Source organism: Rhopalosiphum maidis, chromosome 3 (assembly GCF_003676215.2).
Source record: "Rhopalosiphum maidis isolate BTI-1 chromosome 3, ASM367621v3, whole genome shotgun sequence".
In the NCBI taxonomy this organism is placed as follows: Eukaryota; Metazoa; Arthropoda; class Insecta; order Hemiptera; family Aphididae; genus Rhopalosiphum; species Rhopalosiphum maidis.
This window is the reverse complement of record NC_040879.1, coordinates 19,706,390-19,727,115: the sequence shown is the minus strand read 5'-3', so window position 1 is coordinate 19,727,115 and position 20,726 is coordinate 19,706,390. Positions and strand designations below refer to the sequence as shown.

The 20,726-nt window shown below is 28.6% G+C and overlaps 1 protein-coding gene across 7 annotated transcripts in view; it reads right to left on the bottom strand.

Moving 5' to 3' along the window:
* Positions 1-20,726, bottom strand: part of LOC113557274 (nuclear receptor subfamily 4 group A member 3-like) — a 71,332-nt gene that overhangs the window by 27,316 nt on the left and 23,290 nt on the right. For 4 of the 7 annotated variants that reach the window (XM_026962710.1, XM_026962711.1, XM_026962709.1 and 1 more), the window contains exon 2: positions 12,029-12,114. In XM_026962710.1, coding sequence (XP_026818511.1) covers positions 12,029-12,049 — 21 coding nt within the window. In that variant the 5' untranslated portion in view covers positions 12,050-12,114. Of the gene's footprint in view, positions 1-12,028; positions 12,115-13,124; positions 13,156-15,036; positions 15,145-20,726 lie in introns of those variants that run through there. The other 3 variants (XM_026962705.1, XM_026962706.1, XM_026962707.1) reach the window with 2 other exon arrangements.

The window sequence follows — 20,726 nt, the reverse complement described above, 5'->3', positions numbered from 1 at the left end:
ATAATAATTTCATTTTGCTGCGTCGACGACGTTCCGAAAAATCACAATAAACGTTCGATTAGTATAAAAAATAATAATAGGTATCTATATTTATATACGCGTATTGCAAACAAAATGTAACGCAAAATCGTTTTATCGATATTACATATATTGTTATTCTACGTATTATGCGGTAAAACGCGCGCATTTAATTACGACATCACCGCGGTGATCACAGTAAATGGAAATTAACCACGGATATTTGATATTCATTATAAACGGGTTGAAACGTTATGTATAGATACTTGTGCTAAACAAATACGTCGTGATACAAGTACTTATATATACGTTTTTACAATAAAATTAGTCAAACACGTGCAAAATTCACAAAAATTGAATTAAATTACATCGATCGAGTATAGGTTACATAGTTTGATGGGATTCAGGTAACTATATCATTCTGAAATATTATAATTACATTTTTTTTTAATACACGCACACGAGATAATTATGTTAAGTTCATCTTAAATCATTATTAAAATAATAGACATCACAACATAAAAATTGTATACGATCCATGGTGAAACACTACTTGTTTCCTGTAAAAATCAACACAGAAAAAACACACTGTATAGTATTAGAACCTTTATTAGAATATTATACATCGGCAGTGTATCGGAGAAACAAATGCTTACCTACTATAATTTTCATTCCTTCAGCGAAGTGTATATAAATAACTTGTGCGTGATGTATATGAAAAAAACTTTCTGAGCGCTATTTGAACAATGAGTTCTAAATTTGGTATGATATTTTAAATTCTGTAGAGCGAACGTTAAAAAACATTCGTTTGACAATGTGTGTAAGTGTGTGTATAAGTATGGATGTTTGTGTGAGTGTGTTTTTTTTTTATAAGACACTTTCCGAGACGGTAAAAGTGTTGTGAAAACTTTTTATCAAATTGAAAATGGACACAGAAGGTAAATTGAACTTTAAAGGGGTTATTTTAGCAAACGAGAACAAAGTTTTCTTTTGAAATTGAGAAAAACTACGTTATAAACACTGAAGTGTGATTTCTTGGAAAATTCCTGTATAATCGTTAAAAACTATACATTGGATTTGCATAATAAATTGCAATCCAAAATATTTATTGGACATCGGTTTTGATCGTACGAAATTGACGGATCGTACCATCAAAAAGCACATCGCTCCTGTTTAAGGAAATAATGACTCATACGTCGTGTGAGCAATGTCATATATCTTCAAGCTCCGCGCTTACAATACAATATATATACGTATATTATAGGTACTATAATGATATATACTGTCGTCGCTTGCAAACGTATAAAGATAATAACATATGGACAAGTATACAATATGTATAGTAATCTTGTGCCGAAATGAGCTCAGGGAGACAATAATAACGGATAGGTATAATATATTTATATGCACCTATAACGTCCGTCCACCGTACTCACCCTCCACCCGACCGTATGAATTTAAAATAGTAATATTGTGGCCTATACGCGTCGACGAAACGCAGTAATATATTACATAAACCTGTTTTTCTTTTTTTTAAATTATTTTGTATTTACGTCAACAATGCGCGCATATACGCATTCGTACGCCGTTTATTATAATATAGTGCTGCAGTATAGTACGTAGGTAATGGTATTTAATAATCGTCGGAGAAAAAATTAAATTAAGAAAATATTTTGATCGGCAACACGTTCCAGGTCTTAGACCATACTAATAATATTATAATTTCGTATTACCCATACCCGTCCAACAGTACTAGCTACTTATAAGTACTTACACGATATTATAGAATATCGAAGTCACTGCAGTCGACGCGACTATCGCAACGACGTGATGTGCGCATATATAATATATAATATTATAACCAACACTACTACAGGACTCGTGGTCCACCGTGGTAATGCGCAGGAAGACGCACAATTGCACGGTTTTCATTACTTAAATCAGGTCGTAGAATGTGTCGAATACCATCACCTTACTTACTCGCTAATTTATATTATACGTTGTATAATATATTAATATTATATTAAACCCTTTTACAGTAACCCGACCAGCACTTTTTTCTTTCAACGTATAAATGTGAATTTAACAATATAAAAAATGATTATAGCTAGTAGATACAATATAGATAATATTAAATATTATTTTTTAGATTAAGTTAAGCGAGACTGATAAATAAAAAAAAATGTTTAACTAAAACTTTTTCTATTGACTGAGTATTACACAAGAGGGAATCCGAATTCAGACCTATTCTGTGAGCAGTGTGAGCTACTGCTGTACCTATATATTATTAAATTTCCGGTAGTTTACTGTTAACGATTCATTATTGTACTATATAGAGCGTTTACGAGGAAACGGAACGATAACGTACCTATTATAGGTACCTATAATCTAATAAAATATATAATAATGCCGAAATAAAATGTTGAATGAGTAGTATTACAGTGTTGTCGCCACCAAAGATTTCAATGGGTTTGTGGATTTTGTTTAGCATACGGTCATTGGAGTGATAAAACCTAATTTTCAATATAAATGAGAATATTTTAAATATAAACTGTGACCGTTTTAATGTTTTTTAGCCGACTACCAGCTACATAATATGAATTACTAATAAGTAATAACAAACCAGATTGAAATCAATGCTAAAAATGTATATAAAATCAAATTGAATAAAAATGTAAATTAAAAATAATAGACATTAGACATGTATTTTTGTTCCACCTTGGCAAAATAAGACTAGAAATTTATATTGTAAGATATAGCGGAGACGCCACAAAATATATGTCTGAAACGGTACCTACGATGTTCATAAAACCGTAAACACTCAAAAATGTCGAAATATGCAAAAATATTCACAAAAATAAAAAATAAATCCTTGTTTTTTATGGACTGCGTTATGAAACTTATTGTGTATATCTATAATACGTATAATTACAATATTGGCATACGGGACAGACGACCAATAAAAAAAAAATATATGCAAATGCACGTGGTATTGCACACAATTTTGTCACAAACTCAAGATCACTGCAAAACAACATCTAAACCGTATAACAATCAGCTGCATGTAACGGTACTATAACGGTTCTATGTCGCTTTGCACAAACAAACATTAAAAATGCGAAAAAGGTATACATAATAGCACCAATAGCAAATACCCTTGGAAAATGCGAGTTGTGTTTTTAATTTATAAATTGGCTGTATAGTATATACCTGTCATATCCTTATTTTTTTTTTGTTTTTAAATATATTATACATGACTATTATAATCTAATCGTCCTAACCTCCCTCCGTAGAACATGATTTTTATCTACGTACAAATTGCTACAGTTTTAGACTTGTATCGTGACATCGATTCGACTGTCTGAATTATTGAACGCGGAAAAAATATTATGCTCGCCGGATTTAAAAACAATATTATGAACGCATAATATCACGTAACTATCGCGACTACGATGCAAAGTTTAATGTATTATTCTGTTAGGTTAGGTACTTAGGTGGTATGTATAAGTGATACATATACAAGAAACGTATGCAGTTTAGTGTATAAACGGTCTGTTGTCGAACGGTACCAATGGTATTAGTTATAATACAATACTGCATAACACGTAAGCTGTATATATAATATGTGATATGTACATTGTACATAATATAAATTACATTTACGTGTAATGTGTTTTGCATTTACCGATTATAATTTATAATATAAAATACGAATTATATTATATTATGTTTACCTAGTGGTGGACTGGAATTCTCGGGGCACGGTTTGAAGTCAATTTCACGTGCTCGCAAGAAAAAATAAATTTATTTAATCAGTTAAAAATAATATCGTATTCAACGATTTCAACGAATTCAATAGTAACGAGTATAATAATACGGCTACGATGGTACGAATAGACATTTTTTCGCAATGATAAATAACAGGTTATATTATATATCATAATCAGATAGGTAAAACTCATTGATTGAAATTGAAAGATTTACTTGCTTTGTGACAACGATTTTGATAAAAAATAATAAAATTAAAATTTTTTTACCGAATAAATTAAATAGTAAATTTAACTACTTAAGCCGATATTACGAAATACCGAGTACATAACAATAATATTATAGTAATACGTTATTAGATAATAATATATTTTAAAAATTCGAGTATATATGCATTTGCATTTGTATTATTTAATTAAATATTCAGATATTCTATAATTCCGAAGAAACGCTCCAAAATCACGACCATGTAGTTATTACATGCATAGAATTTTTTTTCATAAGTATCGTTTGTACGTTTTCATCGTTCAAATACAAATTTTTATTATTGTTGTTTTGTTGTTTGTGTATTATTGTTTAGATATATACAATTTTCTATATAATATTTAACGAGTTCGACATAAATTCGTCTGAAAATGTTCATACGCATCATTGTATTATTTTATTTGTATATATTGCCTACTATGCCTTTGGACTTCAAGTGAACGCAAATTTGTAATAAATGTATACAATATACATATCAAATTGTATAGGTATATGCAATATAAGTGGCGTGCAACTTGGATTTTTTTTCAATCGGGGTGTCTGGTCTCTGGCAGGTATAAAATACTTCAATGACCCGGACAAAGTGCACATATTATATTATAATATATTGTAACAATATAAACCAATAATCCGTGTAAAATTATACATTTTGACTTTAAAGTTACATTATGTGACCTATGGAATATATAATAGGGACGCACACATTGATACATTTTATTACATTTTATTACAGTTCAAAGGGGTATACTCCCTTCCCCCTTAATTAGGCCAGTGATATCGTATAAAGTATAATATACCTAACCTATACACATGTATACCAATACGAGTTGATCCATATTCCTGTTAAAAAATTGCACTTATAAACCAACGACCGCGAGAAATAGTGAGTGGACGGAAGAGGGAGGCGTATGACACTCGACACTATGGGTTATAATATAATAATAAATTATATATTTTATATTATTGTCGGGGGACTCAAGTAAAGCTATTTTTTTTTTTTTAATAAATCGGTAAAATCAGTTAATTATATTTCATACCTATATAATATATTATAGCACCACCAAGGTCAATATTTATTACATCCTATAATGATCATAGAACACTCATATTATAGTCGTAAATTTATTAAATTTAAATAAATTGAAAATGTAACTAAATTTACAAAATTTGTGACTGAAATAGTATACTGAATATTTATATTTTAACTCTGCCGGTAAATATAATATCCTCCTATTCCAATTTCCAACACTAAATTTGGATTTACCTTAAGCCCCCCTTCCCACCGTTTGTAAAGCGAATGTAAAAGGCTTGCCCGTAACATACGTATTATACATAGGTAGCGCGTGAGTGTATCGGTGTGCATTGCAGAGGCATGGCCCACACTCGTTTCACCGCGCGTAATAGGTACTTCAGTAAACTTGTACCTATACCATCTAAAATAATAATAATATGATGTTGTACACGCGTGTATTGCATAATGCCGAGGCGCAAAATGGTTTGGGTTTTTTAAATATCGAGTGCGGCGGTCGTAGGGGCGGGCTGGCTGGCGGCGAAATTCGCAAAACGAACATATTAAGCGAGTTGTGTGATTCGGTGCGTGAAGCTATAATATTGTATACGAGCGCGGCGGTGGTGCCAGTGTCGGAGGTACTTACGCGTACACGGGGGTGGGGTAGGGGAGCTGTCTTGCGAAGAAGCGTTTTGTTCATACCTAAATGTCAGCGACTCGGAAAACAGCTCGTCCGTATCAAATCCTACACCCCCGCGTATCCAAAAACACCCGCGTCTCGCTCATTGGTATTATAATATATATATATATATATATATATATATAGGTATAATATTATGTACGTGTGTTTTTATATATGTGTGTGTGTGTGTCTGTACACGGCCATACCGACAAAGGACTATTAATTTTATACTAATATCGTATTGTTCGCTTTTGTTATATAATATTGTTATTATTATTAAACTCGGAACGTACTGCTTGGGTTCGAAGTGTATAAAGCTGTGCAATAATCATTAAAATATTGTATGTAAATATTGCGAGCGGAAGTTGTATTTTATTTTTATTTATATTTATAATTTAGCGCCTATTGCTGTAGTGTGTACAATGTAAGTAGGCGATGACTGTTATAAATGCGATACGTACTTACCACCTACCATCCAAAAATTAGGTATTATTATTATTATTCATTATGATGTACAATTATGTTTATGATTGATATTATAATATAATAATTTATTGTGAACCGAGGCTATAATATACCTATTTAATAATATTATTATATTATTATAATTCTCCAGTAGGGATTGAAATCGAACGGAAACCTTTAGTTTAAAGTACCGAGAAAAAGTTTTTAGTTAGGTATTATACCTAGTGATTCTGCTAGTTTATAATAAATCCCATGTTTAAATAACTGTAGATTTTTTCAATGATTTAATCGATTTTTGTTAAGAATTTCACATATAAACACAGCTTACTTCGGTCTAAACAACAAAGTGTTCATAACTCGTAAAATATTTATAATATCACAAACAATTGTATCGTTACGACTGTGTCGGTAGGTAAGACCCATTTGTACTGCAGTTGACGATTATGTCATAAAAGTATTACCTATAAAATCTCACGAAATATTATTCAAATATAGGTGAAACGCATATTTTAGTTTATTCTTATTTGTACATTATGTGTTTGATATAAAACGACTGTAAATACTGTTTATATATTTTTGGCTGTAGTATTATTTGTAAATCGTCTAATAATATAATAATATATTAATGACATTTTTTTCCACAGTTCGTGTCGTTATGGTAAACTTTAAAATTAGTACTCGTATATCTATTTGCATGACGGCGTGCCTATGGCCATTGAATGCTTAGTTGATCGATATAATATAATATGGCAGTGTTGTAGTACGTATCAGTAGGTACATCGCGACGTATTATCAATACAATATCGATGATTGATAATTGTGTTTGAATGATGTATAGTGTTATGGGGAATTATGTATGCATAATGTATAATCGTCAACAAAATATACTACTATTATTGGACGATTGGTCGCGTCGATAAAAAAACAATCCTACGGCTTAAAATGTTTAATGATTCTCGGTCGTCATATCATTATAAGGTATTCCTTAGATAAGTAAGGGTATTAAGTCGGATTGATATGTCTCGATATAATGTAAAATATATACATATAAAGTAGGTTGGGGTATATTATGTAATGTCTTTGAATTTATAATATGTACACTGTAATACTATTATAGCTATAATATATTATAAAATCAATAGTAATCATTTAATTTACTAATATAGTAGGCAGTAAGGCGTGTGTAATTGTATTGTTGTATGTAATATTCATTACTTTACTATTAATACTAAAAATGTTGATTTCTGTTTGTTTATTATTTCGTTGATTTTTGCTTTTGATTTTTGTAAGTTTATTTATCAAAGGATTGAAAATTTAAATTTCAGATTTTCTAGAATCTATCAAAGAGGCTTTTTTTTAAAAAAAATTGAATTTTAATACGGTCATCTATATGTAGACTGGCTGTTTACCATAATACGTGTGGTCGTATATATTGGATTTAAGGAAAAATTATAATAAACCTATCCGTGTCTTTGCGATATTACGAAAATAGTTTAAAAAACGATTGCAAGTGAATATTTTCCATTGCACCATTTATAAAACAGAAAAGAAAGTATAATCATTTTTAAAACTAAAAGGCACTATACCAAAAATTAATAATAATGTCATTCAATGCAGATTGTTGAATAGTCATCGATCTATTAACGAGAATAGACCAAAATCTGCAAATACATATGTAGGTGAATTACACTTATTTTAAATTTTAAGTTGAATTATTTAACAAGGACAATTGTGTTATATATTATCATGCTATAACCTACTATAATATTATTAGGTACCGCTTGTTATAAATAATTTTGATTCTTAAATAAACGTTTAGACAATTAGATGAGTCTTTATCGTAAAAGTAAATGGATTTATATGATTTACTGACAGACTACATTGCGTATGATAAACAGACAATTTACAATCGAATATAAATACCTATATTATTGCGCAAACGAAATAATAAATAATATGTTAATACATATTAGAAAGACAAAATTGTATTATTCATCAATAACAATATTATTACCTAATAATAACAGACTTGAAAATTTTAGTTGCACAACTTTATCACAAACTTTAGAGTATTACAAAATCAAAATTTTATAAAACTTTTATAAATTGATTTTAAAAAAAAATGTAGGTAAGTAGATATTACTCTATTGTACATATAAGGTGTCGAATTTTTTTGCTTATTTTAATATTACTTTTGTAAAAGCTTAATTAACAACTATAAGATTTTGATAAAATACACTTTATTTTTGTAAAATGTATAACAAAAAAATTTATAATAAAATTTATAGTAATAAAACATAAATAAAAGTTAAAGTTTTGACAAATAATGTTTTGAAATTATAATAAAACAATTAACATAATTGTTATTTATTGTTTAAATAAGTAATTTAGTTCAAATTGGAACTTAAAATTTCTATAAGAAATAATTGTCTTTATAATTTTTTTTAAATTTAATAGTTTCAGTATGAACTACTTATGAAGGATCTTGTATTAAATTATCAAAACTGAGATACAAAAAGAAAATTGTTTATGAATTTTATATAACTTATAAAGATTTTTGTTTTATAAAATTTTGTGAGAATTTCAAGTTTCTACGGTTGGTCATTTTTGAGTCATATTTAAAGTCACGACAAAAAATTAAAAACATTTTCGAATAATAATAATTATTTTTAAGGTTTTTACTTGTTCTTAATTACAACATAATTTTGTTGTATTTAATATTTCAAAGCAGAATATTATTCTAAGAGTTTTAATATATAAACAACCGAGTTTGTTGCTCTACTAAATATTAGATATCGAATGTACTTCACATTATGAAAATCACAATCAAAAATGTATTACATTTGAATTTAATTGCATAAAAAAAACGATTCTATTGAAAGGAGATGATCTGTCAGCTTATATTTCTCATGATATTTTATTAAATTATATTTATATTGCTATTAATAATTTATTTTTCCATTAAAAATATAGTAAGTTGAACTAATTTTTTTCAAAAAACCGACCACGTATAATATTACAATATTATTTTATTTAACATGACCAGCAGTTATTATAAGTCAATATTCTCAGACTAATTTGTAGATTAGTGTGAATAATTTCGTTTTTAGTTTAAACTGAATGCAAATATTTCTGAGATTATTTAAAGTAATAATGAAATGTTACAAGTTTCTATGATTAATATTTTTTTGAATAATAATAAATTAATAAATATTGTGTAAAGATAAGTCATCATTATACATTTTAGTATCAATAATATCATAAAATTTGAACTTAAAATATTCATAGTCATAAATAATGAATGTTATTTTTTACTATATTTTTTTTTTAAATTCCAGTAAAAATACTTATTTATTAACGAAATCTCGTATTAAGTTTTCAATTATTAGGAGTTAAAATTAAAAATTTTACCTATGAATGTTTAACTACCAACTAATTTAAATATTTCTATGATAAATTGTGTAGAATTTCATAGAAATTTGAACTTTAAAAGCTTATAAAAAAATATATTATGTGACCAATTATTTTTGATTTTTTTTTAGCTTTGGTACGAACAACTTATTAGAAACCTTGTATTAAATTGTCAAGACTTAATTCATAGACAAAAATATTATTCAAAAAATCGACTAAAAAAGACAACAATTTAAATATTCATAAATAGCACAAAATATTTTGAAAATTTTAATATATTGAGTAAATTTTAATATGAATAATTGGGAAAAAATAAAAAAAATATCGAAGTTGTAGTAGATAGGTAAGACTATATACTTGATAATTATTAATTTGACACTCCATAATACTCATCTAAACTTTAATACTTATGTAAGACTGTATGTTTTAAATTAATCATTGAATATTGCCATTACATAAAATTAAAAACCTTAAATTTTTTAACTAAAAATCGTACCTAAAAAATGAAAATTTTAAGAAAAACATAAAATTTATAATGTTTTTTTTTCGATAATGTGATTTGTAATGATTTAAAATTTTTAAAAACATCAATACCTTTTGATTATTTGAGTGCTTAAATGATGATTTAAAGATGGCATGCATCGATAAAAATATTCTATTTGTTTACAGTATAGATCATAATTAAACGTCTCCGTATTTCACTCATTGGAATTACTTATTTATTTGCAATTATAGTACTTATATCATCTAATATAACAATTATACACAATAATATAATTTGTGTTTTTTAGAAACTTATAATAAATTAGACTTTGAATTTTGATTTTTAAGAAATAATTATTATTATTCAATTTTTAATTTAATTATTTATAATTTTATGTAAATTTAAATAAATGATTCTGATAAAACAAAAATGGTATTGTGTCTTATAATTATTATAATAGGTCATCCTACTTGTTCTCAACAATGAGTAATATAGGGACTCTAGAGAGATGTTTTGATTGTAATCAAATATAAAATATAATATAATATAATATAATATCAGATATTGTATATCTTATTGTTATAAGTGAATAACTCGTAAGACGGAGAAAAATGTGTGTCATTTAGAACTAGAATACATAATAATATGCACGATAATAATATATTGTACCAAATATGATTATTTTTATAATGCTGTATTTTTGATAGTTGAGCACATTTTGTATTCGATATCATTAAAAATCTTTTAAAATAGTAAAATAATTGCAAAGTTAACAAACTATAAGAATCTCGGAATTTTTTCTTCGTATACGGTTCAAAGTTGGAGACGTTTAATGACAACATTTAATACTGAAGATGGACAAGGCCTCTTGTTTGATCGAACCATTATAGGATCGACTATACCCGTCAATTTCTTATATTAAAACTCACTCCGAGCAAGTAAAAATTGTGTACATATTGATTTATAATATAAAAGTATATAATTAGGATAGTATAGGTATCGTACAAAGTATAAGAAAAATGAAAATGCGTCAAGTTGAGCGTTAAATGCCGCTTGATGGTCATTAAAAAATGTAGAAAAATTCTAAGTTATTAGATCGTATTTAATACGGTTGACGGGATGATCAAGTTTAAAAAGCTGATTTTTACCGTTGTTTTTATAAAAATTTCCATTATTCCGCAATTTATTATTGATGGTATACAAGTAATGTAATGAATTATATTCAAATTTGAAATATTATGTGACTTTTATAACAAATGACAATTTAATTAAAATTAGATATTTATCCAACTTATGTATAAGTAATTACAAGGTTAAATTGAAAAGTAAATATAAAATATACATTTGAGTTTCATACTAACAGTTTTTAATTAATACATTATATTATAATGTATATATCACCGGAGCAACCGCTTGAAGCTGTCCTCGACATAAATTCATCATAAACTTTTGAACGGCGTGATTGGCAGTGTACATTAAAACGTTTTTTCCTGTACGCTAAGCTAACCAATAGCTTAACCAAATTTAAATTTAGACATACAACCATGACTGGAGAATAATTAAAAGTATCTACGCATAAGTTGACACATACTGTATATATATATATTAAGTAATAATAAATTTTTCCCTCAATTTATGGTGTTTTTTTTAAATATTATAATAATATGTTGTAAACTAAAATAATTAGAATAGAATAAGGTAGATGTGTTTTTAGAAACATAATACCCGTGTTCACAAAAATACCACGTACAATCGATCGATTATTTCGATTTTATTATTTTAGTTTGAATATTCGACGCGAATCGTTTCCGAATAAACAATAATCATCATTACGTGAGAACAAAATGTCGTCGGATATTTTATTGGGCTGGAAAAATGCAGCGAGAGGCTAATCATTTAATAATTGATATTATATTATATGTCTAACCTGTGTCTGGAATAGAAGCATACTCGATGGACTTGGGTACGATGGACCAGTAGAATGGTATACTTCGTTTGAAGTATCTTCTTTTCCTGAAACATATTTAATACAAATTGTTAAATCGTAGTCAAATTATAATGTGCAGGTGTTTGCATATATAAATATAATACACAAATACACATAATATTAAATTGAATTATTAATATATTTTAATTATTCAATAATGTTATACTATATTACGGAGTTAATCATTCGTATTTATCAAGTCTTGAGATTGATTTAAGTTTTCCACGCGCATTTTCATCGATTAATATGTAATTTAACTGGCACATTTTTGAACATATTTTTATTCACCAACTATCATTTAATATTTTATAATTATATATAAGATTTGATTCTCACAAAGTGATAGTATGCTTGAGGTTCAGCGTATCAAATACAAATTTTCGATTTTACTATACGTTTAAATTTTCGTAAAACTAAAATAAAGTGCATACATTTATAAAAAGTGAGTCAAAAGTAAAATTATAAGAGGCTTAAGTTTTACACACCAATTTATTAATTTTAACTGTAGATGTGGCGAATTATTAGGTAGGAGGTTATTTATGGTATAGTGAAGACTACATTACTTACAACCTAGTAAAACTGTGTCCATGTTGTATGTTTATGTAAAGGATACGCTTCTTTATTTAGGGTGCCATATTAATACGCCACTGTTTATGAAAAAAATCAAGAATGAAAATAGAAGCTTTATGCATTTCGGCAAAAACGAAAAATATCTTTCTGCAATCTCTCGAGGAAATTTGGTCTTCCACGAACTGCAAACATAATATTGTTATCACTTATCATAATAACTTATTAAAATTATGTTCTCGTGATGTTTCGCGAGAGTTCTCGACTATTATAACTACAAATTACGAGTATTACGCCTGTTCGAGCAGACTAGATACATACATGTGGGGTAAGGGTGGGGGATTACTCAACATTTAGATGTGCGTCTTACACATAGCTGATATTATAGATATGCGTGTGTGTGTATGTATGTATTTGACGTTTGTGCGTTGTATAATATCTGTCTGCAGTAGTGCTGTATATAATATACCAAGTTTGTAAGACATCTCGCGAGGAATGTTCTCACGAGACACATCCGTGGAAAAAATTTCGCTGAAATCGCCACCGGATTTTTGCGTGTTCGTACCAAAAAAAAAAAAAAAAAATAGGAAAATAATAATTATAAAAATAAATAACACCACAGATACACGAGAAAAAAAATTACTAAAAACATTTATCCCGTGAGCGCCCGCCAAGTATTAGAAATATATATATATTTATATTATGTTACAGGTAATGCGCGAAGACGGTTAATGTTTATATTATCTGGGAAAAGTGAACACTGTCTATACTTAATACTTATATTGGACAAAGTAAAAACATTAATAAGAAAACGTTTATTTCCTAAATCATCCGGGTGACTTGTACATAATAATATGTATCTACGAATGAGAAAGTTAAGTACATAATTTGATAAAATAATTATTGTTGATAGTTGTTTTTTGATGAGACGCACTCAATATTACATGTTTAAAAGTTCTAGCTTTTAAAAATATATCTTTAATTTTAATTGTTTAATAAATAATATTTGTTTTAAGAATAATTTTATGTTGGATTAGTATAATTTAGTTTTTGCTACTAGAATTATTATTATCAGTATAATATTGCACTATTTGGTTAAGTGTTTGGTACATTGATCGTGTTGTACAAAAATTATCAGATTACGATTATAGTTATACGAATATTTTATCAACAGAATACCGGATAATGTATATATTAATTGAATAATGAATATATTACACATATCAAAGGTGGGTTATAATATACATATTTACTCACGATCTGCAGGCTTTTGATTGAGCAACTGGATTAGTAATTTTTAAAAGGTTTCAGAAATTCATATCAAAAAAGAAGTTTTATTGCCTTTTAATATTTTTCAGTACAATTATTTGTTATTTTATGATTATTAAAAAAATATATAAGTAAATAACAATATTTTACGTGCTTACTATAGTTCAAAAATAAATAAAAATTCAACGAACCTAAATTACATTTAATTAATTAAATAAGTTATAAATTACTATAAAACTCAAATAGTATTTATACTATGTATAAATGTATATAGTATAAATTGTACATTTTATCCATTATTGTATATATATATATGTGCGTGTGTGTGTGTGTATTATGTATATGTATATAAAAATAAATCCAGATAAGTCATAGGATTCAGATATTGTTAACTATATCTATTGATCAAAGATTTAAGTTTTGTTTCTATAATTTTAAGAATTTAAAATGCTCGTTTACGCTTAAATATGTGAACGTATAGTATTATTTTATGATATCACGCAAAATACGCAGAATAAACCAGACTTTACAATTAATCAAAAAAAAAAAAAAAATTCTTAAATGTCTGAATTTACGAGTTTTCGACCTACGAGTGATTTAAATATACATTTTGCTATTTGGGTCCCCAACATGGTAAAATATCCAAAGGCTCCCGGCAATCATTGCCGGTCTGACACGAATCATCGCATTGCAATTTATGCGGACAAGGTTTACACGACCCGGTTATATCTATATATGTAATATACCACCGACATTACGATATAATAATACGAGATATCGTACATTATTGTTTTAAGTCCGGTAAAATGGGGTGGTTTGACGCGACGTACGATTCGACTATATCGTTATTATTTCACGCCGAAATCGCATTAAAACGCGTCGGATATCCGCGTGCCATGACGATGAAGATATTACAGCGGTGTGCTCACGGGGGGATCAGGGTGTCATACTTTTCCTTTGGATTTAATCGTAATGATTCATTATCTATATGGGAAAAAATTAGGGTCTGTGACAAGTCAAAAAGGAATATCTCCCCCCCCCTTTTAAAAAAGCTGAGCATGCCACTGGATGACAATAACACTTATAATATTATACAGGTATACTCCACTAACCTTTTCTGTAAGACGACAGCATGTCGGACGGTACGTATATCAATTCCGTCCGAGATGATAATATATACGTTTTTCGGCGTTTTGTGTATAAATAATAAAATGATAACGACAACGATATGGTGTCGTCGCTATAATATGATCGCGGGGCAGCGGACTAGCTGCAACGATAGTATCGGTGGTCGCCGCCGGTCATCGGCGCACGACGAGAACGGAAAGCGTCGTGAACGGGAGGCTTATGCGTCGCCCAAAAGCCGAGTGCTCCAGAGACTTCGGTCGGGCGAGGTGCCCCTCGACGTGAATTCGTCCGGACGAGTAGGTATCGGAGGCGCGCTGCGTACGAGACGTGTGCGGACGATGACGATATTGTTATAATTATATAAGTGTATTACCGTTGTCGGGTGTGCGCGTCGACGCGTCCGCTGCGACGGTTCGAGTGCGACAAAACCGTATTGCGATTATTACGCTATTTTAAATATCGCGTACCGACGGCGATGGCCGCGGCGGCGTTCGGCGACGTGCGACCGACCGTTTTTCGTGTGCACGCGTCGTGTCGGTGCCCGAGACCCTTCCGACAAGGGCGGGGCGGGCGGGCGACCCTTATTACGGTGCCCGAAAATCGCGACGGGGGCGGGTCCGGCGGGCGTCTCCCCGAGGATACATAAAAACACGCGCACACGCGCGCGCATATAATATTATACGTATATATATATATATATAAGGTGCACTTGTATTGTTGTTATTGTTATTGTTATAATGTATATTATTATTATTAAACTGTTGTGCGTATAATATTGTTTTTTGACATGCGCGCGCTTCTCGGGTTTCGTGCGCGTACGCGTCGTACTACAGTAGCACGAGGTCTATATAATACATCGTATATGTCATTGTGTATGGTTGTGATATAGTAATAGCGAAATCGCGGAGAAGTTGTACAAATATATAGTACGGCCGATCCCAAAAACAGAGCTGAAGCAGTCGACGACGTGTCACTCGCTCGCGTACTACGATTCAGGGTGAGATTTGTTTTTTCTTTCGATTAATCGAGTCGTAACCAACAAATGCTGTGTTCCGTCCTCGTCCTGGCTGGCGATTCCGGCATGGCGGCGCGTAGGTACTTTTTCGGACGAACGGGGCCCAGGACTTGGTGGTGCGGGCGGGTGTGTATGTACACATAGGACGGTGAAAGTCTAGATGGTGAAATGTTCATTGTTCACGATTTGTGTGTTTATTAGAATTTTACTGTTTTTAGATTCTGAGGGAAAAATATATATTGTTTATACATTATAATGACGTGCAACATTTTTTTCTGTCTGGAGACACTTTTTATGGCAGAAAAAATGTTTTAAGCAACCTAAATATCTATATGTTACTCTGATACGATAGCAAACCTAATTGTACTTTGGGCGGTCAAAATTAAACAATTCTCAGCTCTTTTTTTTTTTAATAGTTGAGAAAAAAGGGAATATTTACTCAAAACCAGTCTTAGACAAAATCAAACACAATGAATAATCATTGAATTCATATAATTATCACATCAATTACAGCGACTCGCTCGATGATGGGGTACTCTTGACACCTAATGTACAGTGGTCATCTAATTTCCCCCCTTTTTAATCTGGTCATGGGTTGTGTATCCAAGAGAATATATCCTTCAAAAGATTTAATAGTTCAAGCTGCCGCCTCGAAAAATATTATAGTGCGATAATGGATTATAATTGCATCATCTGGGGCAAGCAAATAGTCGCTTTCAAGAGTATATTACACTTAATAATATATCCCTAATATATTATTATTACGATTGTTGTAGTCGGTAGTCACTATCTGCGGTCATCGTGTATGTTCTATATCTCCGGAGAATTTAACGATGAGCGCGTTATTATTATTTTTAAACGTATTATGTTGTATGATTTTTTTACGAGTATTGAGTAACATATAAATTTTATATTTAAGTTGTTGAGAATTATATGTATTTTCCTATATGAGTATTTTAATAAAGTTCTCGAAATAAAAATAAACGGTTTATGGGAATTTCAATCGGCAATTGACCTTAAAAATGGCATTATAATACATATTTTAAAAAATGTAATTATTTTTCTCAGTTGAGCAAATTTTTTAAGTTTTAAGAAATTATAAGAATAAATGTAAATAATTGTCCACATTACATTTAAGTATTAACGCAAAAACTATTTATTATTAATCATAACGTTATCAATTATTTTATATTGTATATTTATACATTATTATATTGTTTTTTTGATTTATAATGAGTATGCATAGTTATGAATTATATTTTACATAAAAATGTATAGAATATTGTTGTACATTTATGTGACAGACAAATTATTAGCATATATTGATTTTTTTTATAAAGAAAATATTTTAAACTATTGGGTTAAAAACTTTTTTAGGATTTAAAATACCGCAGAAGGAGATAACTTTTTTTATTAGTTTATATTAAGGTTATAGATTTATAAAAATTATTTTCGTCATATTTATTTGATCGATTTTAGTAAAAAAAATACAACAGATTAATATCTACAAAATTTAATGAATTGATTTTTAACAATAATTAGTGTTTATGTACTAATTTTGTTGTCGGAGGTGAATGTATATATATATATATATATATATATATATACATATATTACTTTATAAATTTACTAAAAACTATCAAATTTCTATAGTTTATGGTTATTGATGTAACTTTCTAAAATAATGTCAGAAACATATTTTTGCCTTTGCGTTTGTAAAGAGGCTTCAAAATAAACCACTATTTAAACAACATTCCCAAAAACTTTGTCAAACCATAAAACTTCCCAGTGAAAATCCATTTTTCTAACATTATAACGATTTGTAAATCCCGTGACCTATACTTGCATTTAAGATTTAACAAATCTGAATTTATATACATACTTACATATAGGAATCAATAAGCAGTTGTGTTTGTAAAATAAAATTTATAGTAATTATTGTAATCAGGTAAGATATAGACATATATATATTGATCTCAAACGAATTAATTGAATTCATATAAGCATGAAATTAATAGTTTCAATTTTTTAAATCTATATATTAATTATACTATTTGAATTTTTAATATTATACAAGAGAGCTTCTATAAGAATTGCTTTACAGTTAAACTACATATATGTATATAGAAGTAAATGGCTTTTTAAAAGTTGTCCAAATGGATAATGTTCTGATTTCAAAAGGTGTGTATTTCGTAAGTAAAATTTCATGATAAATGTTTGACATAACATTAAAAGTAAATAAAAATATTAACAGTATTAACAGATTTGCAAATTAAAAATATTATTTTAACAAATGCAACATATTAAATTCTTATTTCATTAATAAAACTAACCGGTAAATCATAGCTGACCCCAAGTGCTATGAACCACAACACTAACTTTATATTATGATTTAGCTAATTTAGTGACTCTGGGCACTAATACCTATATTATATAGGTCAAATGATAAAAAAAACCATTCAAATCAGATAAAAATCAATAAACAACTTTTAAAATCAACAATAGAATTCAATGCACAAATAGAGTACGAAAGACATCAAAGATAATGGGTATCAAGCTAATAAAATTTTGCAATAAAACAAATTGAACAAATACCACCTAGACGCATCGCAAAGAATAGGGTACATGGAAAACACTAAGCACATTATGAAATGGTTACATAAGTAGAAGTACAAATTGTACAATAATACCGACTGTGTAAGTGAACAAACGGAACAAGATAATATCCTAATATGAAATTTTGAGCTCAGTGGCATGCACATTCGAAAACATAATTATTGTAAAAGATATTACAATGATTTCACTTAAAAGCGTATCAAAGCTATATGGCATAAAAACTGTACAAAGAACAAAAAAACCAATCTTTACAAAATTACATCTCAAAATTGACACAGTATAAAAGAAAAATTCTTCTCCTTTAGAATTTGATTGCGACTATTATACATTTTTTGATTCAATTCATTAATTTCTCAAATATTCTTAGCCACAATTAAATGTTAAATTGTATCAATAATTTAGTTTTTCTAAGATAACGTTATAAGTAAAATACCTATGTCTACATTTATTATTAATTATAACAAATACATATATTTTTAAATTTTATTAATTATTTTATATGATTTATTATATATTTTATTTTATTGACGATGAGTGTTTGTAGTTATGAATTATATTTCACATAAAAATGTGTAGAATATTGTTGTACGTTTATTTGACAGACAAAATTAGCGTAATATATTCATTTTTTATAAAGAAAGTATTATGATTTTATGAATTAAAATCTTTCAAGGATTTACAATATACTGTAGAAAGAGATAATTTTTTTTTATTAGTTTATATTATGAGATGAGGTATAAATTATTTTCGTCATATTTATTTTATCGATTTAAAAAAAAAAAAAATATGACTAACAATTGGTGATAGTTGGCCAAATTCCGTTAAAATATTTTTCTCGAATAAATGAAATTCTACACGGATTTATAAATTTACATTTTAAGCGAACAACTTCCATATTTTTTCTAGAAGAAAAAGCCTAAAAACTGTTCAAATTCATTTACCTATAGTATGTTCTTATTAACCCAAATCTTTAAACTAACATTAGGCTTCACGTTCTCTTATGAAAAATCACAAAGTAATTGTCATATAGAAATGTAATCGTAACCGAATACAAATAAATATGAGAAAACACCAACCAGTGAATAGTTAGCCAATAAAAGTAGTTATACAATTCAACAATAAATTCCCACCTTTCAACATTTCAACAATTTTAAGAACACAGTTTATCAATGGCTTAATAAAAATACTACCCATACATCTACTATAATTGTTTTTACACAAATTTAAAAATCTCTCATTAAATTATAACTCGTTTATGGAGCCTTGATTTCGTTAGCTTTGAGCGAATCCCCAATTAGAAAACTAGATGCAATAATAAACAACTCTGGGCTTCTTATGCCGCGGCCAGCGCATATCATCCTAGTCCAACCCTACGCATTTACTATTTATTCGATATCCCTTCATTTGATTTAAAAGAAGAATTGTTAATTTTGAATTAAAGAGTAAAATTTACGAGTTCATTTTCCGTATTAGATTTAAACCAAAGTTTCAAGTTTTTTTTCATTATTGTAAGACATTACAAGAGAATAATCTGGAAATATCGAATGCATTTGTAATAACACTAGTGCTAATTTTCTCGAGGAACGCTGCCATTAAAACAAACACCGTACACCATAATATGTTTTATGTAATTAAAGAACTATTCATCTACTTCTAATTACAGACAACAATACTATCATCGAATCATAAAAATGCAAATGAAAAAAAATACTCACTGACACTTTTAAAAGCATATAGACGGGGTCGGAATTATAGTCATGTAGAATAATCTGTAACTTATGTTCAAACTAATTCATGGTTGGTATTTATAGCTGAATCCACTATCGCTCTCAAAATAACCGTATAATAATTGGATACTTTATCATCAATAATTCAATATTTTTGTACAGACTTTCTCGGCGCAATCAATGATATAAAAATATTTATAGTTTATTAGCCCAAATATATAAATTACAATTTTTATCTTTAAGGTTACTACAAAATTAAACACTTTTGGATCTCAGGAAGTCAGGACATTGACATAAAAGAAAATTAACGAGCCGA